The sequence below is a fragment of the Myotis yumanensis genome, unplaced genomic scaffold (genome assembly GCF_028538775.1).
Source record: "Myotis yumanensis isolate MYYU_CA2020_CCGP unplaced genomic scaffold, mMyoYum1.0.hap1 SCAF_2, whole genome shotgun sequence".
NCBI lineage: Eukaryota > Metazoa > Chordata > Mammalia > Chiroptera > Vespertilionidae > Myotis > Myotis yumanensis.
The window spans coordinates 143,784,500-143,808,198 of record NW_027223753.1 but is presented as its reverse complement, the minus strand read 5'-3'; the positions used below and the strand labels follow the sequence as shown (position 1 = coordinate 143,808,198).

Below are 23,699 nucleotides of genomic sequence, written 5' to 3'. Positions count from 1 at the left end.
ATTTCCTTTCTTCCTTCTGGCTCCTGCCAGACCATGGCTAGGGCAGCAGAAAGAAGCCCAAACTTGGATTAGCCCCTCTTCTCATATAGGGGTAGAGACCACGTCATCCCTGAGAGCTTCAGAACTCACCCTCCATCCCAAACACTAAATTAAATGCCAGCAGGACATCAAAGTCAGGTATGCAACTTTAATTCCAAAGATGTCCTGGGGAGGCACCAAAATATATTTGAAAATATGTGGGATCTGGAATACGCTTGGTCAGGTTAATCTCACTGAGCTTACTATGAAATAGGATTAGTTGTATTCCCCTCATTAAATTGTTGAGAATTCAAGTAAAAGAACAACAACAAGAAAAAGGAAAAAAAAAAGTAGTAGGTGCTTATGTAGTGATAAATGAGGGAAGATTTAAAATGTGTTATAAATGGTCCCCCAGCACTATCTTTTCAATTTATTCAGTAGGGAGTCAATCTTCCCTCATCAGAGTGAGTATTGATTGGAAATAGAATTCAGCTAAAATAAACTTTCCTGCGAGATCCTAATTTCATACATCAAGAAATACTAATGAGAAGGGTTTTAGAAAGGCTTAATATAACATTGTTCCTTAACATTTCAGTGTTATAGGCAAGTCCTCTTTAGTCCTTCACCAATTTAGAACTGTCTTTTTCTTTTCCTGAAACAGTAGTGGAATAATACAGCATTATATAAAGGCAGAACTAACAGAACATATTTGTAATTTTCAGATTTCCAGATTGCTTATACATTACACACTAATTTTCATGAAAATAGTCGTGGGTTCCAGAGTTGCAAAAGATAAATCTCTCGGTAAGTTTCTAATACTCAGACAATGTGTATTTTGAGATTACAAATGTCTGGTAAATGCTTGCTCCCAGTTTAGTGATAAGAAGTATGGTGGTCAGGGGTCTCTTAAATGCAATAAACATGAAAGTTATGGTTTTAATAAACCTCTGAACAAGTTTGTGGCTACATCATGCTGCCTTTCCCCCTTTATCTTTGGCTCTTTTAATTTTTCATTAGTTCTTGTACTATAAACTATGTAGGAGAGGATTTGGAACTCAAATAGTCACATTAGATTCCTGCAGAGCCAAAAGCAATGCTTGGAGGACAGGATGAAGAGAAAAGGAGTAAATAACTTAAAAACTATTAAATTATCTCTAGATCTTCTATGTTCTCCAGCCTGTTAAACAACTAGACATGAAGTGGGCTTAGTCAAATAAAGGCCTTTTGCCTGGAACTGTTAGTTAAAACCTTACACATAAGGGAAATATCCATTCTCATTACTAAAAAAATCTCCTAGTAAAAAAAAGGTTCCAGTGAGAAGTTATATGAATCAAAATAGCAGAGGAATCATGAATTCTTACTCTGCTACGAATATAGCATTTCAAAATGCTAAGCACCATGCTAAGCACTTCTTGCTGCAGGTCTCCATATTGAAAATGGATATAAAAATATATAGCTCATAATAATGGAATGGGGAGTGCATTGTAGCTGGGTAGCCACTAGGTATGTTAACAAATATACTCTTAAATTCTACTTGGGTATAAAAGATTTGTTTTTCTCATCTCTCTTGAATGAGTTTTTAAATTGCCAATACAAAAAACTTCCCCAAATGTTTCTCAAACTTCACCACTGGGCAACCTGTATCATTGAGGCTTTTAAATAAAATATTTGACTCATAATTTAATTGTTGCTCAAAGCTATTTGCAACAATAAGTGACTCTAAATTTATTGATGATATTATTTTGTAGGATGGTAAACACAAGACTATATTTTTTTAGGCATCTGAGGGAAAGTCTGGATCATATTTTTATTAAAAATTTATCATATGTATGTAAAATGGTGATGAATTAGCTACAGGTAAAAATGAAACCCTTACAATAATTTGTAAAGTTTAAGAAATGATCTAGAAGGGGAGAAAGAAAGAGAATATAGTAAAGCCAAAAATAGACTTAGCAATTCTGAACTTGAAGGCTCTTATCTACACTAATAAAAGACAAAGATGCTAATTGACTATACCTTCACTACGCCCATCAGCCAATCAGAAGAGTATGCAAATTAACCCAACAAAGATGGCCGTTAAATTTGCATACTACAGGCAGGGCGGGACAGCGCCATCCGCTGCCGGCCCTGCCACCATCTGGCCCTCCCGTGTGAGACCGAGGGCGGCCAGGTGGGACAGCAGTGATTTGCTGCCCAGCCGGCCACCATCCAGCCCTCCCATGTGCGACCTGGGGCAGCCAGGTGGGACAGCAGTGGAGACAGGAGGAATCAAGGCACCTTGGTGGGCTTTGCTCCCTTCTCTGCTTCGCTCCGGCCTCAGGAAGCCTTATTCTTACAGGAATAGGCCTGAGGAAGCCCTATTCTTGCAGGAATCTTCCTGCAACAGGCCTCTAGTTATAAATATGAACACTAGACAAAAGGATTAACAATAATTCATATTGCCAAAGGGCTGCCTTATCTCAGAAAGCACCAGCAAGGAATAACACGCTAAGAATAATCAGGAAAGCAAAGCACTTAGCAAACCTGAAGAGTGCCACAAATTCGTAAGGAAAACACTTTGATGCTTAGGATAATAAATGAAATTTATTATCAATAATATTAACTCTTGAAAAGTTGAAACAGTTTTCAGTTACGTAACAGGTATTTGAATGAATGTTCAAGTCTGATGGTAAAAATTATACTTAATTTAATAAGATACTTTATTTTTGTTATTTTTTAATTTAAATTCTTTATTGTATAAAATATTACATATGTCTCCTTTTCCCTGTTGACCTCTCTTCGGCCAACAGAAGCCCTTACCCCCCTGTCTGTGTCCATTGATTATGCTTATAATGCATGCATATGAGTCCTTTGATTGATCTCTTACCTGCACCCTCTTCCCCTGCCTTCCCTCTGAGGTTGGATGGTCTGTTCGATGCTTCTATGTCTCTGGATCTATTTTTGTTCATCAGTTTATGTTGTTCATTATATTCCACAAAGAAGTGAGATCATGTGATATTTATCTTTCTCCAACTGGCTTATTTCACTTAGCATAATGCTCTCCAGGTCCATCCATGCTGTTGCAAATGGTAAGAATTCCTTCCTTTTTTATAGCAGCCTAGAATTCCATCATGCAGATGTACCACCGTTTTTTAATCCACTCATCTGCTGATGGGCACTCAAGTTGTTTCCAAATCTTAGCTATGGTAAATTGTGTTGCTATGAATATAGGGGTGCATATATCCTTTCTGATTGGTGTTTCTGATTTCTTGGGATATATTCCTAGAAGTGGGATTACTCAGTCAAATGGGAAATCCATTTTTTTTGCATGTACTTAATATTTATTTATTTATTATTGCTTAAAGTATTACAAAGAGTATTACATATATCTCCTCCCCCCCCCCCTTGACATTACCCTGACCTCCCCTACCCCCGAGTGTCTTGTGTCCATTGGTTATTCTTATATGCATGCATACAAGTTCTTCGGTTGATCTCTTATCCCCCCTTCCCACTCCCCAACCCTCCCTGGCCTTCCCACTGTAGTTTGATGGTCTGTTTGAGGCTGCTCTGCCTCTGTATCTATTTTTGTTCATCACTTTATAATGGTCTTTATTATCCATAAATGAGTGAGATCATGTGGTATTTTTCTTTCATTGACTGGCTTATTTCACTTAGCATAATGCTCTCCAGTTCCATCCATGCTGTTGCAAATGGTAAGAATTCCTTCCATTTTACAGCAGCATAGTATTCCATTGTATAGATGTACCACAGTTTTATAATCCATTCATCTGCTGATGGGCACTTAGGCTGTTTCCAGATCTTCGTTATGGTAAATTGTGCTGCTATGAACATAGGGATGCATATATCCTTTCTGATTGGTGTTTCCGATTTCTTGGGATATATTCCTAGAAGTGGGATTACTTGATCAAATGGGAAATCGATTTTCAATTTTTTGAGGAAACTCCATATTGTTTTCTACAGTGGCTGCACGAGTCTGCATTCCCACCAGCAGTGCAAAAGGGTTCCTTTTTCTCTGCATCCTCACCAGCATTTGTTGTTTGTTGATAGCCATTCTGACAGGTGTAAGATGGTACTGCATTGTTGTTTTGATTTACATCTCTCAGATGATTAGTGACTTTGAGCATGTTTTCATGTCTCCTGGCCTTCTGTATGTCCTCTTTTGAAAGGTGTCTATTTAGGTCCTTTGTGCATTTTTTGATTGGATTGTTTTATCTTCCTTTTGTTAAGTTGTATGCATTCCCTATAAATTTTGGAGATTAAACCCTTGTTGGACATAACATTGGCAAATATGTTCTCCCATGCAGTGGGCTTTCTTGTTGTTTTGTTGATGGTTTCTTTTGCTTTGCAGAAGGTTCTTATTTTGATGTAGTCCCATTTGTTTATTTTCTCCTTAGTTTCCATTGTCCTAGGAACTGTATCAGTAAAGATATCATTATGATATATGTCTGCTATTTTGCTGCCTATGGATTCTTCTAGGATTTTTAAGGTTTCCCGTCTTATGTTTAAGTCCTTTATCCATTTTGAATTTCATTTTTGTGTATGGTGTAAGTTGGTGCTCTAGTTTCATTTTTTTGCATATATCTGTCCAATTTTCCCAACACCATTTATAGAAGAGACTATCTTGACTCCATTGTATGCTCTTGCCTCCTTTGTCAAATATTAACTGAGCATAATGGCTTGGGTTGATTTCTGGAGTCTCTGTTCTGATCCATTGGTCTATATGTCTGTTCATGTGCCAGTACCAGGCAGTTTTGAGAACAGTGGCTTTGTAATATAGCTTGATATTTTGTATTGTGATCCCTCCAACTTTGTTTTTCTTTCTCAAGACTGCTGTGGCTATTCAGGTCTTTTTAAAATTGCATCTGAAATTTTGGAGAGTTTGTTGTAGGTCTTTGAAATAAGCTGTTAGTATTTTAATGGGGATTGCATTGAATCCATAGATTGCTTTGAGTAGTTTGGACATTTTAATGATGTTGATACTACCAATCCATGAACACGATATGTTCTTCCATCTGTTTATGTCTTCCTCTATCTCTGTTTTTTCAATGTCCTGTAGTTTTCTGAGTACAGGTGTTTGTTTGTTTTTTTTACCTCCTTAGTTAAGTTTATTCCTAGGTATCTTAATATTTTTGGTGCAATGGTAAATGGGATTATTTTTTTTCATTTTGCTTTCTGTGAGTTCATTATTGGTGTATAAAAAGGCCACAGATTTCTGGATGTTAATTTTGTGTCCTGCTACATTGCAGAATTCATTTATTAGGTCTAGCAGTTTTTTTATGGAGTCTTTGGGGTTTTCTATGTACAGTATAATGTCATCTGCAAATAATGACAGTTTTACTTCTTCTTTTCCAATTTGGATGCCTTTTATTTTTTCTTCTTGTCTTATAGATATGGCTAGCAGTTCCAGTACTATGTTGAACAGGAATGGTGAGAATGGGCATCCTTGTCTTGTTCCTTTTCTTAGGGGAAATTGTTTTAGTTTTTGCCCATTGAGTATGATGTTGACTGTAAGTTTGTCATATAAGGTTTTTATTATGTTGAGGTATGATCCCTCTATTCACACTTTGTTGAGGGTTTTTACCAGGAAAGGGTGTTGGATTTTGTCAAATGCATTGTCTGCATCAATTGATACGATGCATCTATGTTCATCATGTATATCCTATATAATAAAAGGGTAATATGCCAATCGTCCAAATGGTGGAATGACCGGTTGCTATGATGTGTACTGACCATTAGGGGTCAGATGTTCAATGCAGGAGTTGCCCCACAGGGGCAGAGCTGCTCAGCCAGAAGGCGGCTGATGACTGGTGAGCACAGTGGCGGTGGCATGAGTCTCTCCACGGGAAGCCAGACTAAGCTGTCAGTCAGATATCCCCTGAGGACCCCTGGACTGCAATAGTGCATAGGTCAGTCTGAGGGACCCTCCCCCCCACCCCCCAGTGCACAAATATCATGCACCTGGCCTCTAGTTGGCCTATAATTCTCTTTCTTTGTAGTGTCTATATCTGGTTTTGTGATTAGGGTGATGCTGGCTTCATAGAAAGAGCTTGGAAGTCTTCCTTCCTCCTGAATTTTTTGGAATAATCTGAGGACAGGTTTTAGTTATTCTTTGAATGTTTGGTAAAACTCCCCTAAGGACCGGGTCTTTTGTTAAAAACAGTTTTTTGATTACTGTTTCAATTTCATCAGTAGTTATCGGCCTATTTATGTTTTTTGATTCTTCCTGATCGAGTTTGGAAGCTTGTATTTTTCTAAGAATATGTCCATTTTTTCTAGGTTGTCCAGTTTGTTGGAGTAGAGTTGTTCATAGTATTTTTTTTATAATCCTTTGTGTGTCTGTGGGGTCGGTTGTTACTTCACCTCTTTCATTTCTGATTTTATTTATTTTGATCCTCTTTCTTTCTTGGTGAGCCTGGCTAAAGGTTCATCAATCTTGTTTATCCTTTCAAAGAACCAGCTCTTGATTTTATTCATCTTTTGTATTGTTATTTGTGTGTGTGTGTGTGTGTGTGTGTGTGTGTGTTTTTCTTTTGTCTCTTGTCATTTGTTTTCACTCTGATCTTTACTATTTCCTTCCTTCTGCTTACTCTGGGCTTTTCTTGTTGCTCTCTTTCTAATTCTTTAAGTTGTTGGGTTAGATAATTTATTACCATTTTTTTTTTGAAGTATGCCTATAGGCCTATGAACTTCCATCTCAGGACTGCTTTCACTGTGACCCAGAGATTTTGGATTATTCTGTTTTTATTGTCATTTGTTTCCAAGATACTTTTTATTGATTATGTGATTTTTGTATCTCAATTTGTTTATGTGATCTATAACGTTTATTAATTTGTGGATATTGTACCAGCCTTGCACCCCAGGAATAAATCTCACTTGTCATGATGTATGATCTTTCTAATGTAATGCTGGATCTGATTTGCTAGAATTTTGTTGAGGATTTTAACATCTATGTTCATTAGTGATATTGGCCTGTAATTCTCTTTCTTTGTAGTGTTTTTATATGGTTTTGGAATTAGAATAATGCTTTAGTAAGATACTGTAAAGGAAATTCAGGAAGGCCTAACTATTAGCCTATTGATACTATAAAGGCAAGTGTCCATTTATTTATCCATGATGTTAATTTTAGGTTACCATATGGTAATAACTAATGTAGTAACAACCTAACTGCCCACATAAATTTCTTCTATTCATAGACAAATGGTATCTGATGAAATACTGGGAATTAGAATAGGGTGATTAAGGATGTTGGGGATAGTTCAAGAATTTAACAGTCATTTAATCATAATTTAGAGTACTATTGCTCACTTTTCAGCTCAATTTCTGAATATAGGGAAATTTTATTTTCATTCTTTTGGGAAATAAAATTACTTTGGAGTATGTCAGAAATCCTAAGAAAATAAAATAGAAAAACCCTCGAGCCCAAGCTGCTAGATTTGTGCATTCCTTATTGTCTGTTATAGATTTTGATCATTAGGAAACATAGAAATAGATAGCGAATTTCTATAAGATAGATATTGCCTCTGGGAAACTCTTTGTATTTCCTTTCACTTTCATGGGACAGGAAGGGAAACTCCCTAAATTTTCCACAGAAACCATAGACACAAACCCACATGAAATAGTTGTAGGCAAAATGTTCATTGAGAAAAGGAACACGTGTTACCATGTGATGGTGGGGACTGACCAAGATTGAGGAGTTAAGTCCCAAGATCAGAAATGACTGTACCTCAATGTGAATGTGCATATATACATCAAACTCAACATAAAATAGGAAAATGGTTCTGCCTTACATGACCAAACAAGAGAAAAAGTAAGGCAGTGAGAGGTAGTAAGGCCTGGTGATTCTAAAACAACACAAAGATTCTAAAACATCACTGCCTTAAAAACAATTCTGTCCCTTATCAACTGTTCAAGTCATTCAACCATTCCCTGCCTTAGATTTTTTAAAATGTAAAATCTCTATATGTAAAACCCTAACATGCGAATAGACCAAATGGCAGAACAACCGAACTGGTTGCTATGACATGTGCTGACCACCAGGGGGCATGCGTGGAACATGGTGGGCGTTGGAAGCAGAGCGTGGAACATGCAGGGTGTTGGCCATGGTTGGATAGTGGAGCAGGTGAGAGGGGGCGCCAGACCAAGGCTGGGCACCAGTCACTGTCATTGGGGCGAGTCTCAGGTGGTTACTGAAAATTCTTTATTCCCATGCCATGGTCCCGCCCGACGCTCACACCGGCTCTGCTCACACCCGGTGCTGGCATCAGAGCCGCTATTCACATCCACTGCCAGCACCTGGTGGTGGCCCCAATCAGGGCTTCTCCACCTCCCCCTGCTCCTGAGGGGCAATCAGGGCAGCAGCTGCTGCTCGAACCCCACTGACAGTGCTGGCCCTGCTCGTACCTGCTGCTGGTGTCGGCCCCAATTGCTCAGCGCCATCAGGCCCCAACCACTCTGTGCCATCAGTGGGTGCGAGCAGGGCCAGTGCATCAGTGCATGGGAGCAGCAGCAGTGGGAGTGGGACTGCTGGCAGACAGGCGACTGGGGACCTCAGCGGAAGGAGCCAGGCAGGGGTGCAGAGGATGGGCCGAGACCCCCTCTGTGCCCACTGCAGCCTTGTGGCCCACAGTACCTTTCAAGGTGCATGAATTCGTGCACTGGGCCCCTAGTATGAATAATAATAGTATCTACTTCAAAGATGGGTTATGAGAATAAAACAGAGCTCAATACATGCTCATATTATGTGACTTAAAAATTTCTGAGCTAGTGCCTCTCTTTGAGCTCCATTTGAATATTTTTCCACTGAAATTGTTAATATCTTCATAGAGTAAGATCATGAACACTGAGTGTGCTTTTTCATTTGATTTTCTTTAAGGTTAATTTACCTGAGCTGTTAAAAGTGGTTATATTAGACAACAAGAAAATATAAAATTAAGTCCAAATTTGCCACTAGCTATACACATCCCCTTGCAAAAGTCAATGTCTTCATTTATAAGATAAGAGGATTAGAAGCCCATGTTTTAAATGAGCAGTATATCACAGAACCACCAATAAAACTTTAAAAAAATGCAAATGCTAAAACCCATCTCTGCCCAAGTTCATCTCAATATAGGGTCAGGGGTGGGGTGATGAGGAGTAAGTACCAGGCATGTGTGAATGTTAAGAATATTTATTAGTTAATTGTATTTTCATTAAAACCACTGTTAGTGATTTATAAGGTTGATACTATCTGTATTATTTTATGATTCTAATAATTTTAAACCTAAACACCATCTAAATCATTTTAAAGTAGTCTTGGTACTTTGTCTAATAATTTTTTTAAAAATTCAAGATGAAATAATGAATAATTTTTCTTTGAATTACATCATTCTATGGAGCAATGTGACCTAAATACAATAGAGGAGTAGTGACAACAAGATCATTCTAGCTCACTGGCAGTTTCACTGATGACTAGACCTGTCCCTGCAAAGACACTTGGCCATATGTGCAGGAAGTACTAGTCACTTTTAAGTAATCTCTATCAACCTCCATAAAATGGTTTATAATGGTTGACTTCTAGGCAATATGTGGTTATTAAAAATCCACCTAGGCATTGAAAAATTAAATAGTTGAATTCGGACTATTGACTGAGAAAAGTAATGAGACACATGTGAAATCATACTCCAAGCCGTGTCCCCGATGCTGGTAATATCACTATGAGCTGAAAGCAAACAGGATCAGTCTGAGGTGGGTGATATGTCTTTCCTATCATAGAAATTACAGCTGGATGGAGCATTGCATTTTCTCCCGGTGGATGTCAATGAACAAGAAAGATCTTTCCCACACAACTTACTTTGATTTCTTCATGTACAGCCAGTAGACAACTCCAGCAACGAGGGCAGCAAGGAGGAGACCAACGACGATGCCCACAATGAGCTTTGCCTGATCATTCACCTTTTCTCTGTTTTCATCTACAACAAAGAAGAAAGGCCCATGCGATTATAGACAATGCCAAGGATTTTTGGAAGGAAATCAATCTGGTTATTATTTCTTATTAAAAATGATTGTGGCTCACTACTATTAGTAACATGCAAACTTGTGAATTGAAAGGATATAATTTTAGCATTCTTACTATCTTGTTTCATTTTAATTCAAGTCAAAATTGTGGAGGCTAAGAAAATTACTTAAACATTGACACTTCATAAATCTTGAGCTGATAGTCAAGGAAGAAGAGTCGGCAGCATAGTACCTACCACTTATCACATCTGCCTCATCGTGTTCTGGAATACTTACTGAAATGAAAAATGTTAATATGAAATTAAAAACAAAATTTGTTGATAAATGAAAGTCACCTTTACTATTATAGTATGATATAATAATACTTAGAGATAAAATATCTATTCTAAAGCTAACGGTAGAAAAATTTTTTACATTTAATAGAGCGGGAACTTTTCGACAAGAAAATTAATCTTCTTTTAAGGAAGGAGAGTAGTTAAAATTGCAAAAGGATGAATTTACCATAAAAATTTCACAACTGACAAGCTATAGTATGAATCTAAAATACATAGAAATTTCCCCACAACCTACCATCTTTTGATGGGACTTTTTTTTTTTTTTTTAAGGAGAAACAAGTTGCCACATATGAAATCTACAATGCAGTGTTTCTCAAATTTTCTCAATTTTTCCTGCCTCCATAGAGGAGAAGTAATTTTCCTCATTAGTGTTAGGGACTTACCACTAGAGACCTCCTTAAAGTGGTGGGTCTGGAGGTTAAAACTGGGGATGTCTTGGAAGTTAAGAGGCACTGTGTGTGATTGTGTAAAAGCCTTCAAATAACTCTGCTGGTGCCAGGCTCCTGGCTCATTCTAGGAATCACTGCTGCAGTGGGTTGCTGGCTGAAGTCAAATGACCTAAATATTCTCCTAGGCATGGGCCTGAACCAGCACTTCCAGTGATGTTTGTTAGACTGCAGATTCCCCAATCCTTCCTCATAAGTGGGGACCTCAGGAGGTGCTCACTGAATTGAAAAACGACTGTATTAAATGTTGGTCAAGCCACTGCAAAGTCTAGAAGACCACTCTTCAATGGGTTAAAATAAAAAGAGAGACTTGTGTTCAGGGAGAAAGGATACGTTCCCTTTCTAGGTAGGACAAATCAATACTCGCTGAATTAAATTCTGAGAAGTCAATGCTCCTATTTTCCAGTTAAATTTGTTGGGTTCTTTTCTTGTCTGTTCAGCAGGCTTTAATATTCCAGTCATAATCTGTTAAAAACTATTATCTTTAGACAATTATTTTCTCCTGTCTCCAGCTAACTGCTGGCCAGTGTATCCCTATCCTGCTAATGTCACACACAGATTCAAACTGACTGAAGAGTAAGAGTTTGGGAGGTCAGGTAGCCTCCTGTTCGGAGCTGAACCTCATTCTAAGCCTCTCCTGATTTCAGGTTGACTTAGTAACAGGAACAATGACAGAACTGAAGATGATGGATAATTTCAAATAAATGACAAATGTTTTCAGAAGCTGCTTTTGGTGTGCATGTATTACCCTGATTTCACTACTGACATTTTCTTTTTCACTTTTTCTGAGATAACCTCATATGACTTTTAGCTATGATTCAAATATTGTATTCAAAAGCATCAGTTTTTAAAACTGGATTTCATTAATTCTGACACCAATTTGACTACCAATTTGCTAAATGACTTTAAGCATGTGACATTCCTGTACAAAATAACAGTAGGATAAATACCACAAATAATTAGTATGCAAAATAACAGATTAAAGATAATTAAAATTTTATCAAAATTAAAACTGTTACACAAGTGTTTTAAGAAAATCTTTGAATTATCTGGACTCTGAACCCAAAATATAGATTAAATAATAGCAACTCAGTTCATATCATCTCATGCTTTTAGAAAATATTCCCATATAAGTTAAGGCCTTTGATCCATAAGACATGAAATAACTTAGCTGTCAAGACAAGAATTATACAAGAATGGACACCACAAATAAAAAAAAAAGAACCTATGATGATGATACCAAATGAAAAAATAAATAAAACTTACCATAATGCAGGATAGGAAGATGGAATTGAAGATTTTAAACTAATGAAGAATAACTTCAAATTTCTTACTTTTTAATGTCAGAAATGAAATACTCACTAGCAGAGACATTCAAGGAGTTTACTGTTCTTTCCAGCTGGTTTTCTGCTGTGCAAGTTAATGTAACATTCTCTTCAGGGGAAATGATAATTTTACTATAATACTTGCCATTGATATAAGGAGATTCCTCTGTCTGGAAAAGAACAAAGAAATACAGATTTAGAAATGGAACTAGGTCAATAACACGGGAAAGAGTAACGCTGAGTGAAACAGGATAGGTGTGGTGCTCTGTGGTGCTACTGGTGTTCAAGGGTATATGTAAGGTCATAGGCATAGACTACTTCAGGTTTACATCTACAGCAGAGATGGGAAACAAAGTAGTCAACTCATAATTGGACTCCTGTTTATGCTTGTATTATAAATTCTAATAATTAAATTCACTAAGCTCATCTTTTTCAAAAGATACTCAGAGTAGTTAATATTTTGGCATGAGAGTACTTATTTCAAAATATTAATCATCAATTTTCCCATAATAAACTAATGAATTCAGTGCTCTTTTAAAAATATGCTTTTATTGATTTCAGAGAAAGAAATGGAAAGGGAAAGATATAGAAACATCGATGAGCAAGAAACAATTGGCTGCCTCCTACACACCCCCTACTGGGGATCGAGCCAGCAACCTGGGCATGTGCCCTGACTGGAAATCCAATCAGTGACCTCTTGGTACATAGGACGACCATTACATCTAAGTACATATTTATATAGGCTTTTACTCATGGGAAATCGAACTCTTTTTTCCTCAATTGTCCTGAGCTAAACACAGAGGATGAGTTCTTTCTTAGTTATTGGTAAATTCATTTTGTTGTGAAGTATTGATGAGGACAATCACTGTATTTAATTCCTCCAAAAATGAGACAATTCACTTTAATCTCTTCCTAGGACTAGACTCCTAAGTCTAATATGACAAGAGCAAATATGTACTTGTGCTCTTTTCTCAATCCCTATTTAGACACGCCACGTATTGGTCCCGACTTAGTTTCCCTTCAGCTGCAATGTAAGGACCTTGAGAACAAGAGCTAGTTTCATGCTTAGGGATTTTTTCTAGTTCCTGGGGCAGGGTGGGGCAGGGTTTTCAGGAGTTGTAAAATAATAGATTCACCATGTGTTTTTGGAGGGAACAAATAAAAGATTATGTGTATCAGCACAAACCTAGAACAAGAAAAATAACATATCACCTAGTGGGCCAGAATCAATTCTTCTCCTTGACAATGAAGAATAGCATTATTATTTTTATCCTCATAGTAAGTTCACCTGCTATTGTACCACTTCCCACCAGTATTTTTCATGTGACTTTCTCACTGAGTCTTTCTTCTTGTTATTTTTTAACTCTACAACATATATTTACTCATTTCTTTTATACCTTTGCATCTTTCATTCATCAAATATTTATTGGGTGCTTATTTTTCTATTTTTTTATATTCACATTACCAATACCTATAAGTTCTTTTTGACTTGAATTGAATAAAAGAAGGGGGAAAGCAAAAAAAAAGAAATAGTCATTTTTGATGCTAAAATTTAACTTGTACATTGTATAGGTGGTTCACATCTTCACCTGAGTCAGGACACCTGCATTTCCTGCCAGAGCCTCTCTGTCCTGCTCGTGCACGCTTTCTGTGTGTCCCCATTCCACCTAACCAGATCGGTAGTCTTTCGCTTTGGGGACCTCCCATGTTTGGAATTATGCAAATATATATGCATCAACCATAGGTAAAAGAGCCAAAATTCACCTTGCTCTGCAAAACCACATTACATAATTTGGACCACCAGCCCGACATCCCTGGACAGAGAAAGAGTAGAAATTTAAGTTTAAAACTCAATTGCAACTCTGCTTTATGTATGCCTTCTCAGATTGCAACTGGGCCCAAAGCTGGGAAGAAGGCAACACAGAAGATTCAGAGAATCAAATGGCACCTCTGGGTGTTGTTGAAGAGTCTTTATGTGGCTCCACTGAGAAGAGCGACCTGAAGACTGTCAGAGAGAAAATGGAATTAAGAAGTATCTCAGTAACCTCAGCAGACGGACAAGTTAATGAGATTCTAGCTCTGAACCCCTAGTGACAGACCAGATTCTCATCGTTTTAATTTTTTTTAATTTTGTCAAAGTAAAAAGAAAATTACTGGTAGTGTTCATAACTTCTTAGCCCTTTACTATGACTAAAATGTCCTGACAAAAGTACAAATATTAAGTTTTGGTTTATGTTTCCTTTGGTTCAGAAGGACACATCCTAGATACTATGTTAGTCTTACTCTTGCCCTGGCCTTGGCACACACAAACCAGACCAGATGTCAGCGAACACTTGAATGTGTTCTCTACCACACTTCAGGGCCCAGTTTTAAGAGGAAATATCCCTTAATGTGCGTAAGTAAGCAAAGTAATGGAGGCCACTTATACTCAGACGTGTTAAGTTTATCATGCAGAAAAGTACATACCTTAATGTTTTAATCACCAGGTTTCAGGAGTTAATTACCATGGAACAACATCCAATTTATGTTCTTTTAAAAACAGATACTGACCACAACACCATGATTCTTTCATTCTCCATGGCCCTGGTATCTAAAATCTCTCTTTGAGCCATGTTCTGCCTTTGGGAAAATTAAGAATTTAGCAAAAGCTTCCTCTGAGGACATTCTGAAAATTTCACCTTGGTAAGCAGCTTCACCCACAGTGTATGACCAGATAAAAACCCCATATTGGACCAAGTGCAGCATATAACAAGAAGACGAATACTTGCTTGGTTTATGACACTTCCGCTACCAGTAATTGTCCACTGTATGGCAGGCTTCGGAAACCCTTCCACATGGCAGATGACTGTTTTAGACAGGCCTCTGGGATCAATGATTTTTGTCATTCTGATTTGAGGTTTTCCTGAAATATTATTAAAAACAAAATAAGATGTTGACCAAAGGTCATAGAATTAATCAGAGAGCAAATTCTCAAAGAAAATATGGAGGGAGTGTTCAAGTATTTTATTACCTTCTACAATGAGAGTCAATGACTCTCTTTTCTTTAGTCCTTCCACCTCCTGCAGAGCAGTTTCACAGACATAGTTTCCCGCATCCTGATATTGGAGACTAGAAAATGATGGGCTAGATTTAAGCCTGGTGTTATCCTGATTAAATAAAAAGTTAATTACTGCACAGGGCACAATAATAACTCTCAATGTGTTTACTAGATAAATAATTAGGCCTAAAATGATTCTTCTGGGTCTAATGAAAACACAAGCTTCTTTTTCTTAACTTCGGATGACTTCAAAAGTAGGTTTCCCTTTTCTTTAGTACTCCTAGAATCGGACATTATTTCAGACTCTTCCGTGTATTGAACTTGTAATTTGGAGCAGTTCTTAAATTTCTGAGACTCAGTTTTATTATTTGTAAAAGAGGGTAATAACCTTCTTGAACTGTTATGAGGCCTTTTTATAAAAACAATACAATGTGTTTACACTAAGGAAAGTTCTTGATGCATAGTAATTACTCCTTGTAGAAAATGTATAACTAGGAATGACAGACATTGAAGACTTGTGCTATGTAATCGATGATGGGTATAGATGCGTGAAAGGATACAGTTATCAACAGGGGATCCAGTACAGAGCCATGGCAATTATGACAACATGCTTGATTGATTGATTGATTGATTGCTTAATCCTCACCCAAGGATATTTTTCCTTTGATTTTTAGAGAGTGGAAGGGAGGCAGAGAGACAGAGATACAAACACATCAGTTGGTTGCTTCCAGTACATGCCCTGACCAGGGCTGGGGATGGAGCCTGCAACTAAGGTATGTGTCCTTGACTGGAATCAAACTTGGGACCCTTCAGTCCACGGGCTGATTCTCTACCCACTGAGCCAAACTGGCTAGGGTGACAATATGCTTTTTAAAGAAACCCTTAATAACAACTTACTATCCAATTTCAATGAACAAAGGAAATATAACATTTAATTTAAAATAATCACTTGATATATAGAAAATGATGCTATTTTATTAGGAATTGAAATGCTCAGAAGCAGACAACTAAACTGAATCCTAAGATTATGTGATCTTTGTCCACTATGAATTTTTTCCTCTCCCATCAACAAACCAATGGCCAGACAATATTGATCACTGATATTAGGTATTCAATTAACAACAGTGACTGCAGTTGATATAGAAACTGGTTTGGTCAAGTAAACTAGAGTCTCTAGTCCTGTAGTAAAACATACTATGAATGTTCAGAATGCCACTGAGTAGTCTAATTGCTTAGAACTTGTCTAGCCCTTTGATTATCAACTACTATAAATATGTAATGTTAAATATATAGTCTCTTGAGTAACACTTTAATATCTGAGTGAACAAAAAGTTGTGATAAGGTGGTTGAAACAAAGTGCAATAAGAAAGAGTCAGAGAACAAGTAACTGGATCTGGCATTAAAAGACATCAAAGAGCAATACAAAGTTATTTATATTTTCATCAAGAAGAAGCTCTAGGAATAAATTTCTCCACAATTGTTTATAAAGATAATACTTGCCAACCCTTACTTCAAATGGTATGTATGCGTTTTGTCAACACTTTACTGGTAAAATGCTCCTGTTATATGCCATGTTCTGGGGATTAATGTACTAAGTGTTTAGATTTAGTAGCCAAGGATTTGGGTGGAGGGATCACAGTTACAACCATTGACTTTCAGGGGAACTCTGTCTCAAATAACAAATTACCAATCCTACTTTTGTACTCTAAAAATATAGCAATAATTGGGTCCAGGAAATGCCCTACATTTCAGACAATTACAAGAAAATATTAGCACTCCCTCAAAAAGTACTGACTGAGATCCTAGCATGTTCCAGGTGTTCTACTATGGCTTAAAGATGAAAGAGATATGTACCTCCAAAGAGTTACTACTTCAGTAGAACACACATTCAGGCACTTAAGATTAGTTTCAGCAGTCTTTACTCTTAGTAAGGCTGGAGTTCAAGTCTCTACTCTGTCACTTATGTGCTTTGTGATTTCTTTCATTTCAACCTCTTTATGATTAATGCGAGGAAATAATAAATGTCCTGCATATTTCACAGGGTTGTTGTAACTGTCATGTGAGAATAATGTGGGTTACAACACATCATAAATCCTTCAGCCCTAAAAAATATAGATGTTCTAGAGGCCTGGTGCACGAATTCGTGCATGGGTGGGGTCCCTCTAGGTGGCCTGTGGGGATCGGGCCAAAACCTGCAGTCCAATGCCACCTGCAGCTTCTACCTGCCACTCCTGGTCATCCTGGCCCCACTGTGCCTGCCACAGGCTCTTGCCCAATCAGTCCCTATCAGGAGAGGCTTGCACTGCCACAGCAGCACTTGCCAGACCTGAGCCCTGCGTCTGGCACTCTCCCAAGGGGAATGGCCTGTGGGATCCAGCTCTCCAACCAGCTCTCCAACATTCTCCAAGGGGTCAGATTGCAAGAGGGCGCAGGCCATGCTGAGGGAACCCACCGGTGCATGATTGGACCAGGAGGGACCGTGGGAGGGCTCCAGGGCCTGTCTGGCCCATCTCGCTCAATCCCAATCAGCCAGACCCCAGCAGTAAGCCAACCTACTGGTTGGAGCATCTGCCCTCTGGTGGTCAGTGCACATCATAGCAAGCTGTTGAGTAGCCTTAGCATATCATTAGCATATTACACTTTGAGTCATTGTTCGGTTGTTCTGTTTGGTCTATTTGTATATTACCCTTTTATTATATGGGATATGTGTGTATCTCTGAGCATGTATATATGTGTATAATTACTTAGTATATACACATTATTAAGTTAATACTCCCAAACTAAGTTTCAATTATAAATGCTGAACTATTGTTTAGTACCTCTAAAATTGTATTGTGACATGATTTTTATTATTATATACTAGTGGCCTGGTGCATGAAATTCATGCACAGGGGGGATTCCCTCAACCGAGCCTGCACCCTCTCCAATGAGGGACCTCTTGGGGGATGTCTGACTGCAGGTTTAGGTCTGATCCCTGTGGGCAGTCGGACATCCCTCTCGCAATCTGGGACCACTGGCTCCTAACTACTCACCTGCCTCCCTACCTGATCATCCCTAACTGCCTCTGCCTGCCTGATCTCCCCTAACTGCCCACCCCTGCTGGCCTGATCTCGCCCCCAACTTCCCTCCCCTGCCAGCCTGATCACCCCTAACTGACTCTGCCTCAGCCCCCACCACCATGGCTTTGTCTGAAAGGAAGTCAGATTCCTGGAAGATGGCCGGTCAATCTGGTCTAATTAGTATATTACCCTTTTATTCGTATAGATAGAGTATGAGTGTGAGTACATAAACACATTACCCATTAATATACATATTGGATATCACATAAAATGCAAAAGAAGTCTGAGGAAGAATCAGTTCAAACAGCAGATGTTACCAAGGAATATTACTTACTTTCATCCATACCACAGTTGCGTTCCGACTAGCAGATATTGTGCATGACACAGGCAGGGCATCCCCGATCTGCTTGGTCACTTCCCCACTTGGATTTAAGGACAAATCCAAATCTGTGAAGCAGAAAATCTGCTTAAAATTCAAACTCCAGGAAGGAAGATAATCAAAATATTTTATAGAAGAAGTGATCGGGAAAATCCCTCTAACTGCACTTGAAAATTCAGAACTGATTTGTGTGCCTGAAATAACTGAACTATAGCATAATCAGTCATTTTTCAAACCAACTTTGAGACCAGTTAGACAAGTGAATGATCCATCTAATTGATTATGCATTTATTTGCAGTTAACATGATTGATGTTTTCACTGCACATATGTATACCCCAGGGGTCTACCACTTTAAGAAAAAAAATTCTTAAATCACTTCTGGAAGAACATAAAGAATGATGATGACTAGGTAAATATTCTAAAAACAATAGGCAAAGCATAACATGGGAAAATCAAGTATATGTAGCCAGCAGATAAGTTAAAAAGTCATGAGGGAGTCTACATAGTTTCTTCAGAGAGAATTGACTATGGTAGTTGAGTATTTTTTTTTTTAAAAGGGTTCAATTTTTCATGCAGTTGACATTTTAAATCAGATCTATTGTAAGGTACACTGTTAGTAGATATCATCTTTTTAAAATTGAGTATATATATCTAAGGAGGTATAATCTTTTAGAGAAGTAATTTCTATAAAAATTTTACTGTCATAGTATAATCTGTATGAGGAAAATCTAGTTCAATAAACATTTCTTGTATAGCTACTATGCTCCAAGCACTGATTGGAGATACAGAGATGAATCACTTAAGCTTGTAATGTACCATTTTTGAGGTAGAGGTAATCGTACTCAACTATGCAACTATAATCCACAGCAGTATGAAATCAGCACCTGGTGGCAAACATGCTAGAAATTAGGGGCTCAATAAATACTTGTTGAAAAAAACTAAAGGAAGGGCTACAAACAGTGGTTTAAGTAAAGATGAGAGTATAGAGACGAGAGCCAAACTGGGTTTCAAAGAAGTAATAAAGGTTTTGAATAGGGGGCAGTATGATTGTGGCCCCAGTGGTTGAGAAGGACTTTGATAAGTGGAGATATAGAAAAAACTTCTGCCACATAAACAGTCAAAGAGGTGAGAAAAATTTCACAATGGCGAGTAATCTGGTATGAATGGTTATAACATATGGAAGATAAATCAATTGAGGCCAGGATGTGAAATACTGTGCTTGCCAATTTCAGAGTTGTAACTGTACTCTGTGTCAGTGGGAATTTGCTAACACACCCTGTGCTTCTCCTTGATTTTACATGTTATCATTGCGATTCGTTGGTTGTTTGAACATCAGTTTTAAATTCTTGTTTCTCCTGCTAGGCTATAAGCACCACGAGGGTAGGGACGACAATTTGAGTTGTCACTGTGTTCCCACAGTGTCTGCCACATGGTAGGCTCTCAAAACTATTTGTTGAAGTATGCTTTCTCAGTTTCTCTTTAATATTAAAATATGCATGTTCACATAGAAAAGTGGAGTTTTTTGATGAATTATATTTAAATAAAAATTCTATTTAGGGTGAGTTAGAAGTTTCCCTTTCCTAGAGAGTTAACTTGCCAGTGACAAAAGATTTTAAAGCACGATGGTGGGCTTTGGAAGTTCTGATGAAGAATCTCTATGTGCAGGAATTGGCAGAAAAATAGCAGACATTTCATCAGCAGCTATGGGTCTGTGGGTGGAAGCCCTGCTGAGAGGTCTGTTTTGCAAACATGTGCAAGTATGGGCTGGAGATTCTCCAGCCACACACACTCCCTTCAGCCACCAATGAAAAGAAAACAAATCTTGTTTTTGGAAAACAAACAAGCAATCCAGATAAATGGGCAAAAGAAGGTGTTTTTATGTTTTCATTTCATGTAACTTAGAGAAAAATCTTGATGTGCTTGCAATACTTATTTTCAGCTTTTAAGGAGCTATCTAGGACTTAAAATCTAATATTAAGAGTCTACCTGCCAAGAATAAAAATCATTTAAATCCAGTAAAACGCACTGAACTCCAATTAAACTATTACATGCTTTTACATTTTTTTCCTCATCCCAGTATCCTGGAGGGACTATGTAGCTGTATCCAAGTGCTTTGCTTTATTAGTCTGTTATCTATTTCTCCCTCCTTGATCTACAAGTGATACAAATAAGAGCCCTCTCGTTTTAGGGTTCCTAGTAGCTAAGAAGCTAACATCTCTTCAACATAACCATACCACTTTTTAGCACTGGACTATTAGTTATTGACCCAGTTATATCAGATAGTTATTCCATAGACAATTCTGTATGTTGGTTATAATCTCTTAATTCACTTTATTTTTTTATAGAACAGGCTGGATAAATAATGGCCCCAGGACTGATTAGTTCTCAGAGAAAAGTAGCGCTGTTGCTATCCTGAGAGGTCACTGCATTTTGTCTAAACAGTCCCTGGTGGCAGACATACTCAGATCTGTGCAACATGAATATTGAGCAAAAAACAGAGAAGTGGACTGGCTGTGAGTATTTCTTAACAGTGCACCATTTTTACAGGCCTTCCCAGGATGACCTTCCAACATCACACACTCCAGAGTAACCATCTGGTTACTCCGTTCCCTAAAGTACCTCCCTGTATCTCCCTCAAAGTTTTAGCTTCTGTCCTACCTGTTTCCCAAGCATTATGGGTCAAGTGAAATATTTAGAATCATTTCCTCAGGACCATTTCTAAATTCTCTTTCAATTTTAAAACAAGGAAACCCCTCATACTCAATGGGATGGCAGTGGATCATGTCTAGAGGAAACCTATTTATATGATGGTGCTGTTGGGTGCAAAATATATGTTAGGATGTTTGGTCTGTACTTCCAAGCAGGACGGACATTTGCCCAAAGCACTCTGTGAAGTCTAGTGTCACCAGAGAACAGTTCAAATTCATCCCCAATTTCCACGCTGCATCAAGTACATCAGTAATATAGACTTCCAGGAGTTACAATATAACAAACACAAGTAAAGTGTCTGTTTTCTATGTGTATCTTTTGTTATTACACTGGAGTAAATATAACTTTTGAAGTACATGGAGATCAAAAGCAGGTGAAAAGTTAACCAAAAAAGGTACTTCAGGGTGATTTTGAAGAGGCTCTAGTTCTAAAAAGTTTCATCTTTCTCCAAAGAAGCCAATAAATGGCTTTTAGTAGTCTCTACTCCCTCTTCCAAAGGTTGAGTCTTCATTAACTTTTATTTTTAACATTAACTCTGTGCTGCTTGGGATTGGGTATTAATATTATCTATGCTATTTTCAAAGTGATACTTAATCTATACTTTTATGTGCCAAGTGCAAACTTTGTAAATTTCAGGAATATCTAAATGTTTTATTTAAAAGATAGAGTTATTTCTTTAATATCCATGTATATGTTTTGTTGATACCTCAAACTGAAGGCATTTATAAAAAAGATGGAGGTTTATCACCACCAAAGTTGCAGCTATTCGATCCATGCAAGGTTTCAATATTGCAGTGCAAATCTGGAGTGGGTGGAGCTGGTTTCTATGACCTTCAGTAAGTCACGTGAAACCACATTATATGAAGAATAAGGTGACTTACAGTGCACGGTGATGGTTGTTGATGCAATCATGCTCTTTTTGTCTGTCAGGGAGCATCTGTAGTCTCCTGTTGCATTGCGCCTCACATCTGTCAGTGTGTAAGTATTTGAGCTTCTTATTCCTTCGGGCTGTCCCTTTTGATAGAGGCAAAATGTCAGGTTATTGCACTTGGTAGCTACAATAAGAACAGTGGTATTTCTTGATGAAAATGACATTTTCTCAAATAAAAAAAGGTTATATAGTTCTTTGATTGGACAAATAAGAGTAGAGTTTGTATTATCTGATTCCTGGAAAAATAATTGATATTGAGGAGCTAATTTACATTGTATTGATGACATCTGTCTTATTGATAGCATGAATTACATTTTATTTTTTTTAATTTCTAATATTTTATTTTTATATTTATGCCTTGCCTAATCTGATAGAAATATTCAAGGTGACTTAAAATAAAACATGCTATTTATCCAAATAAAAAAAGAGAAAAGGAATGGTAGGAAATAAGGAAGGAAGGAAGGAAGAAAGTAGGAGGCAAGGAAGGAAGGAGAAAGTAGGAGAAATAATAAATAAAAGGAGAAAAAAATAAATAAAAGGAGAAAAAACCAATAACAGACTAAATATTAAAATATAGATGAACTGGGAATATATATTGAAAAAATATAAGTACCAGATATTATTGCTAAAACTAAGACAACATTTGGCTCTGTGATCCCCGATAGCCAAGGTGGAAACATAACTAGTTTCAAAACAGCATTTGCACATGAGACAAAAACAGTATGTCAATTTATTAGAAGAAACAAAGTTGTGTGTCAACATTGAAGTCTAAAGGAAATTACTTATACTAGTCTTCTGAGTAATTTTGCTTGGGATTAAGATGACAGTCTTCAGCACTACTGAGTAATGCAGCAGATGACATTTGTAAACATACCCCTGCAGTAAACGCATACATAGTTGTACAAGGCTTCTCTCAATGGCAGGTTATGTCAAAGAAAAACTCAGAAAGAGCTGTCGGAGAGCAAACAGTTGTCCTCACATGAGCTGTCTCCTAGTCTGGCTCCCTATCACTGTGACATCTAGAACACATACTAGAAGAATTATCCAAGTGATCCTCTATACATATCATTTCTTTCATCTATGATACTGATAAAGGTCAAGGAACTGGTGCTTCAAAACCATCTACCATGGCAAGATATAGCCCCAGCTTTAGTCTGACAAGTTAACTATAATCTGCAACAGGACCGTTCCTACTTCAGAGGTCCCCAGGTGTGTTCAGGAAGGTGCTATGGATGGATTTAAAATCTGTATCAGAGCATTTGCTGCCATCACTCTTCATTTCAGTTACCTGCATCTAAAGATTTTTATAGTTTACTTGGATAATGAATGTTGAGGTTTTATAATTATGGTTTTCTGTGATTGGCATTTTTCCTCAAAATCTCTTGACATTGAAAAAAAAGGCAAGACCATTGGAAGATGCTGAAAAATGGTATCCCTTGTCCCCAAGAAAAACAGCCTTTCTCACT

The 23,699-nt window shown here is 37.6% G+C and overlaps 1 protein-coding gene across 2 annotated transcripts in view; it reads right to left on the bottom strand.

The window, feature by feature from the left end:
* ALCAM (activated leukocyte cell adhesion molecule) overlaps positions 1-23,699 on the bottom strand; it is a 211,474-nt gene that overhangs the window by 13,587 nt on the left and 174,188 nt on the right. The window contains exons 8-14 of one of the 2 annotated variants that reach the window (XM_070406123.1): positions 22,184-22,316; positions 18,548-18,660; positions 15,128-15,263; positions 14,886-15,019; positions 12,155-12,287; positions 10,248-10,286; positions 9,848-9,965 (exon numbers count right to left, since the gene is read on the bottom strand). In XM_070406123.1, the coding sequence (XP_070262224.1) occupies positions 9,848-9,965; positions 10,248-10,286; positions 12,155-12,287; positions 14,886-15,019; positions 15,128-15,263; positions 18,548-18,660; positions 22,184-22,316 (806 nt within the window). The remainder of the gene's footprint in view (positions 1-9,847; positions 9,966-10,247; positions 10,287-12,154; positions 12,288-14,885; positions 15,020-15,127; positions 15,264-18,547; positions 18,661-22,183; positions 22,317-23,699) is intronic. The other variant, XM_070406124.1, reaches the window with a different exon arrangement.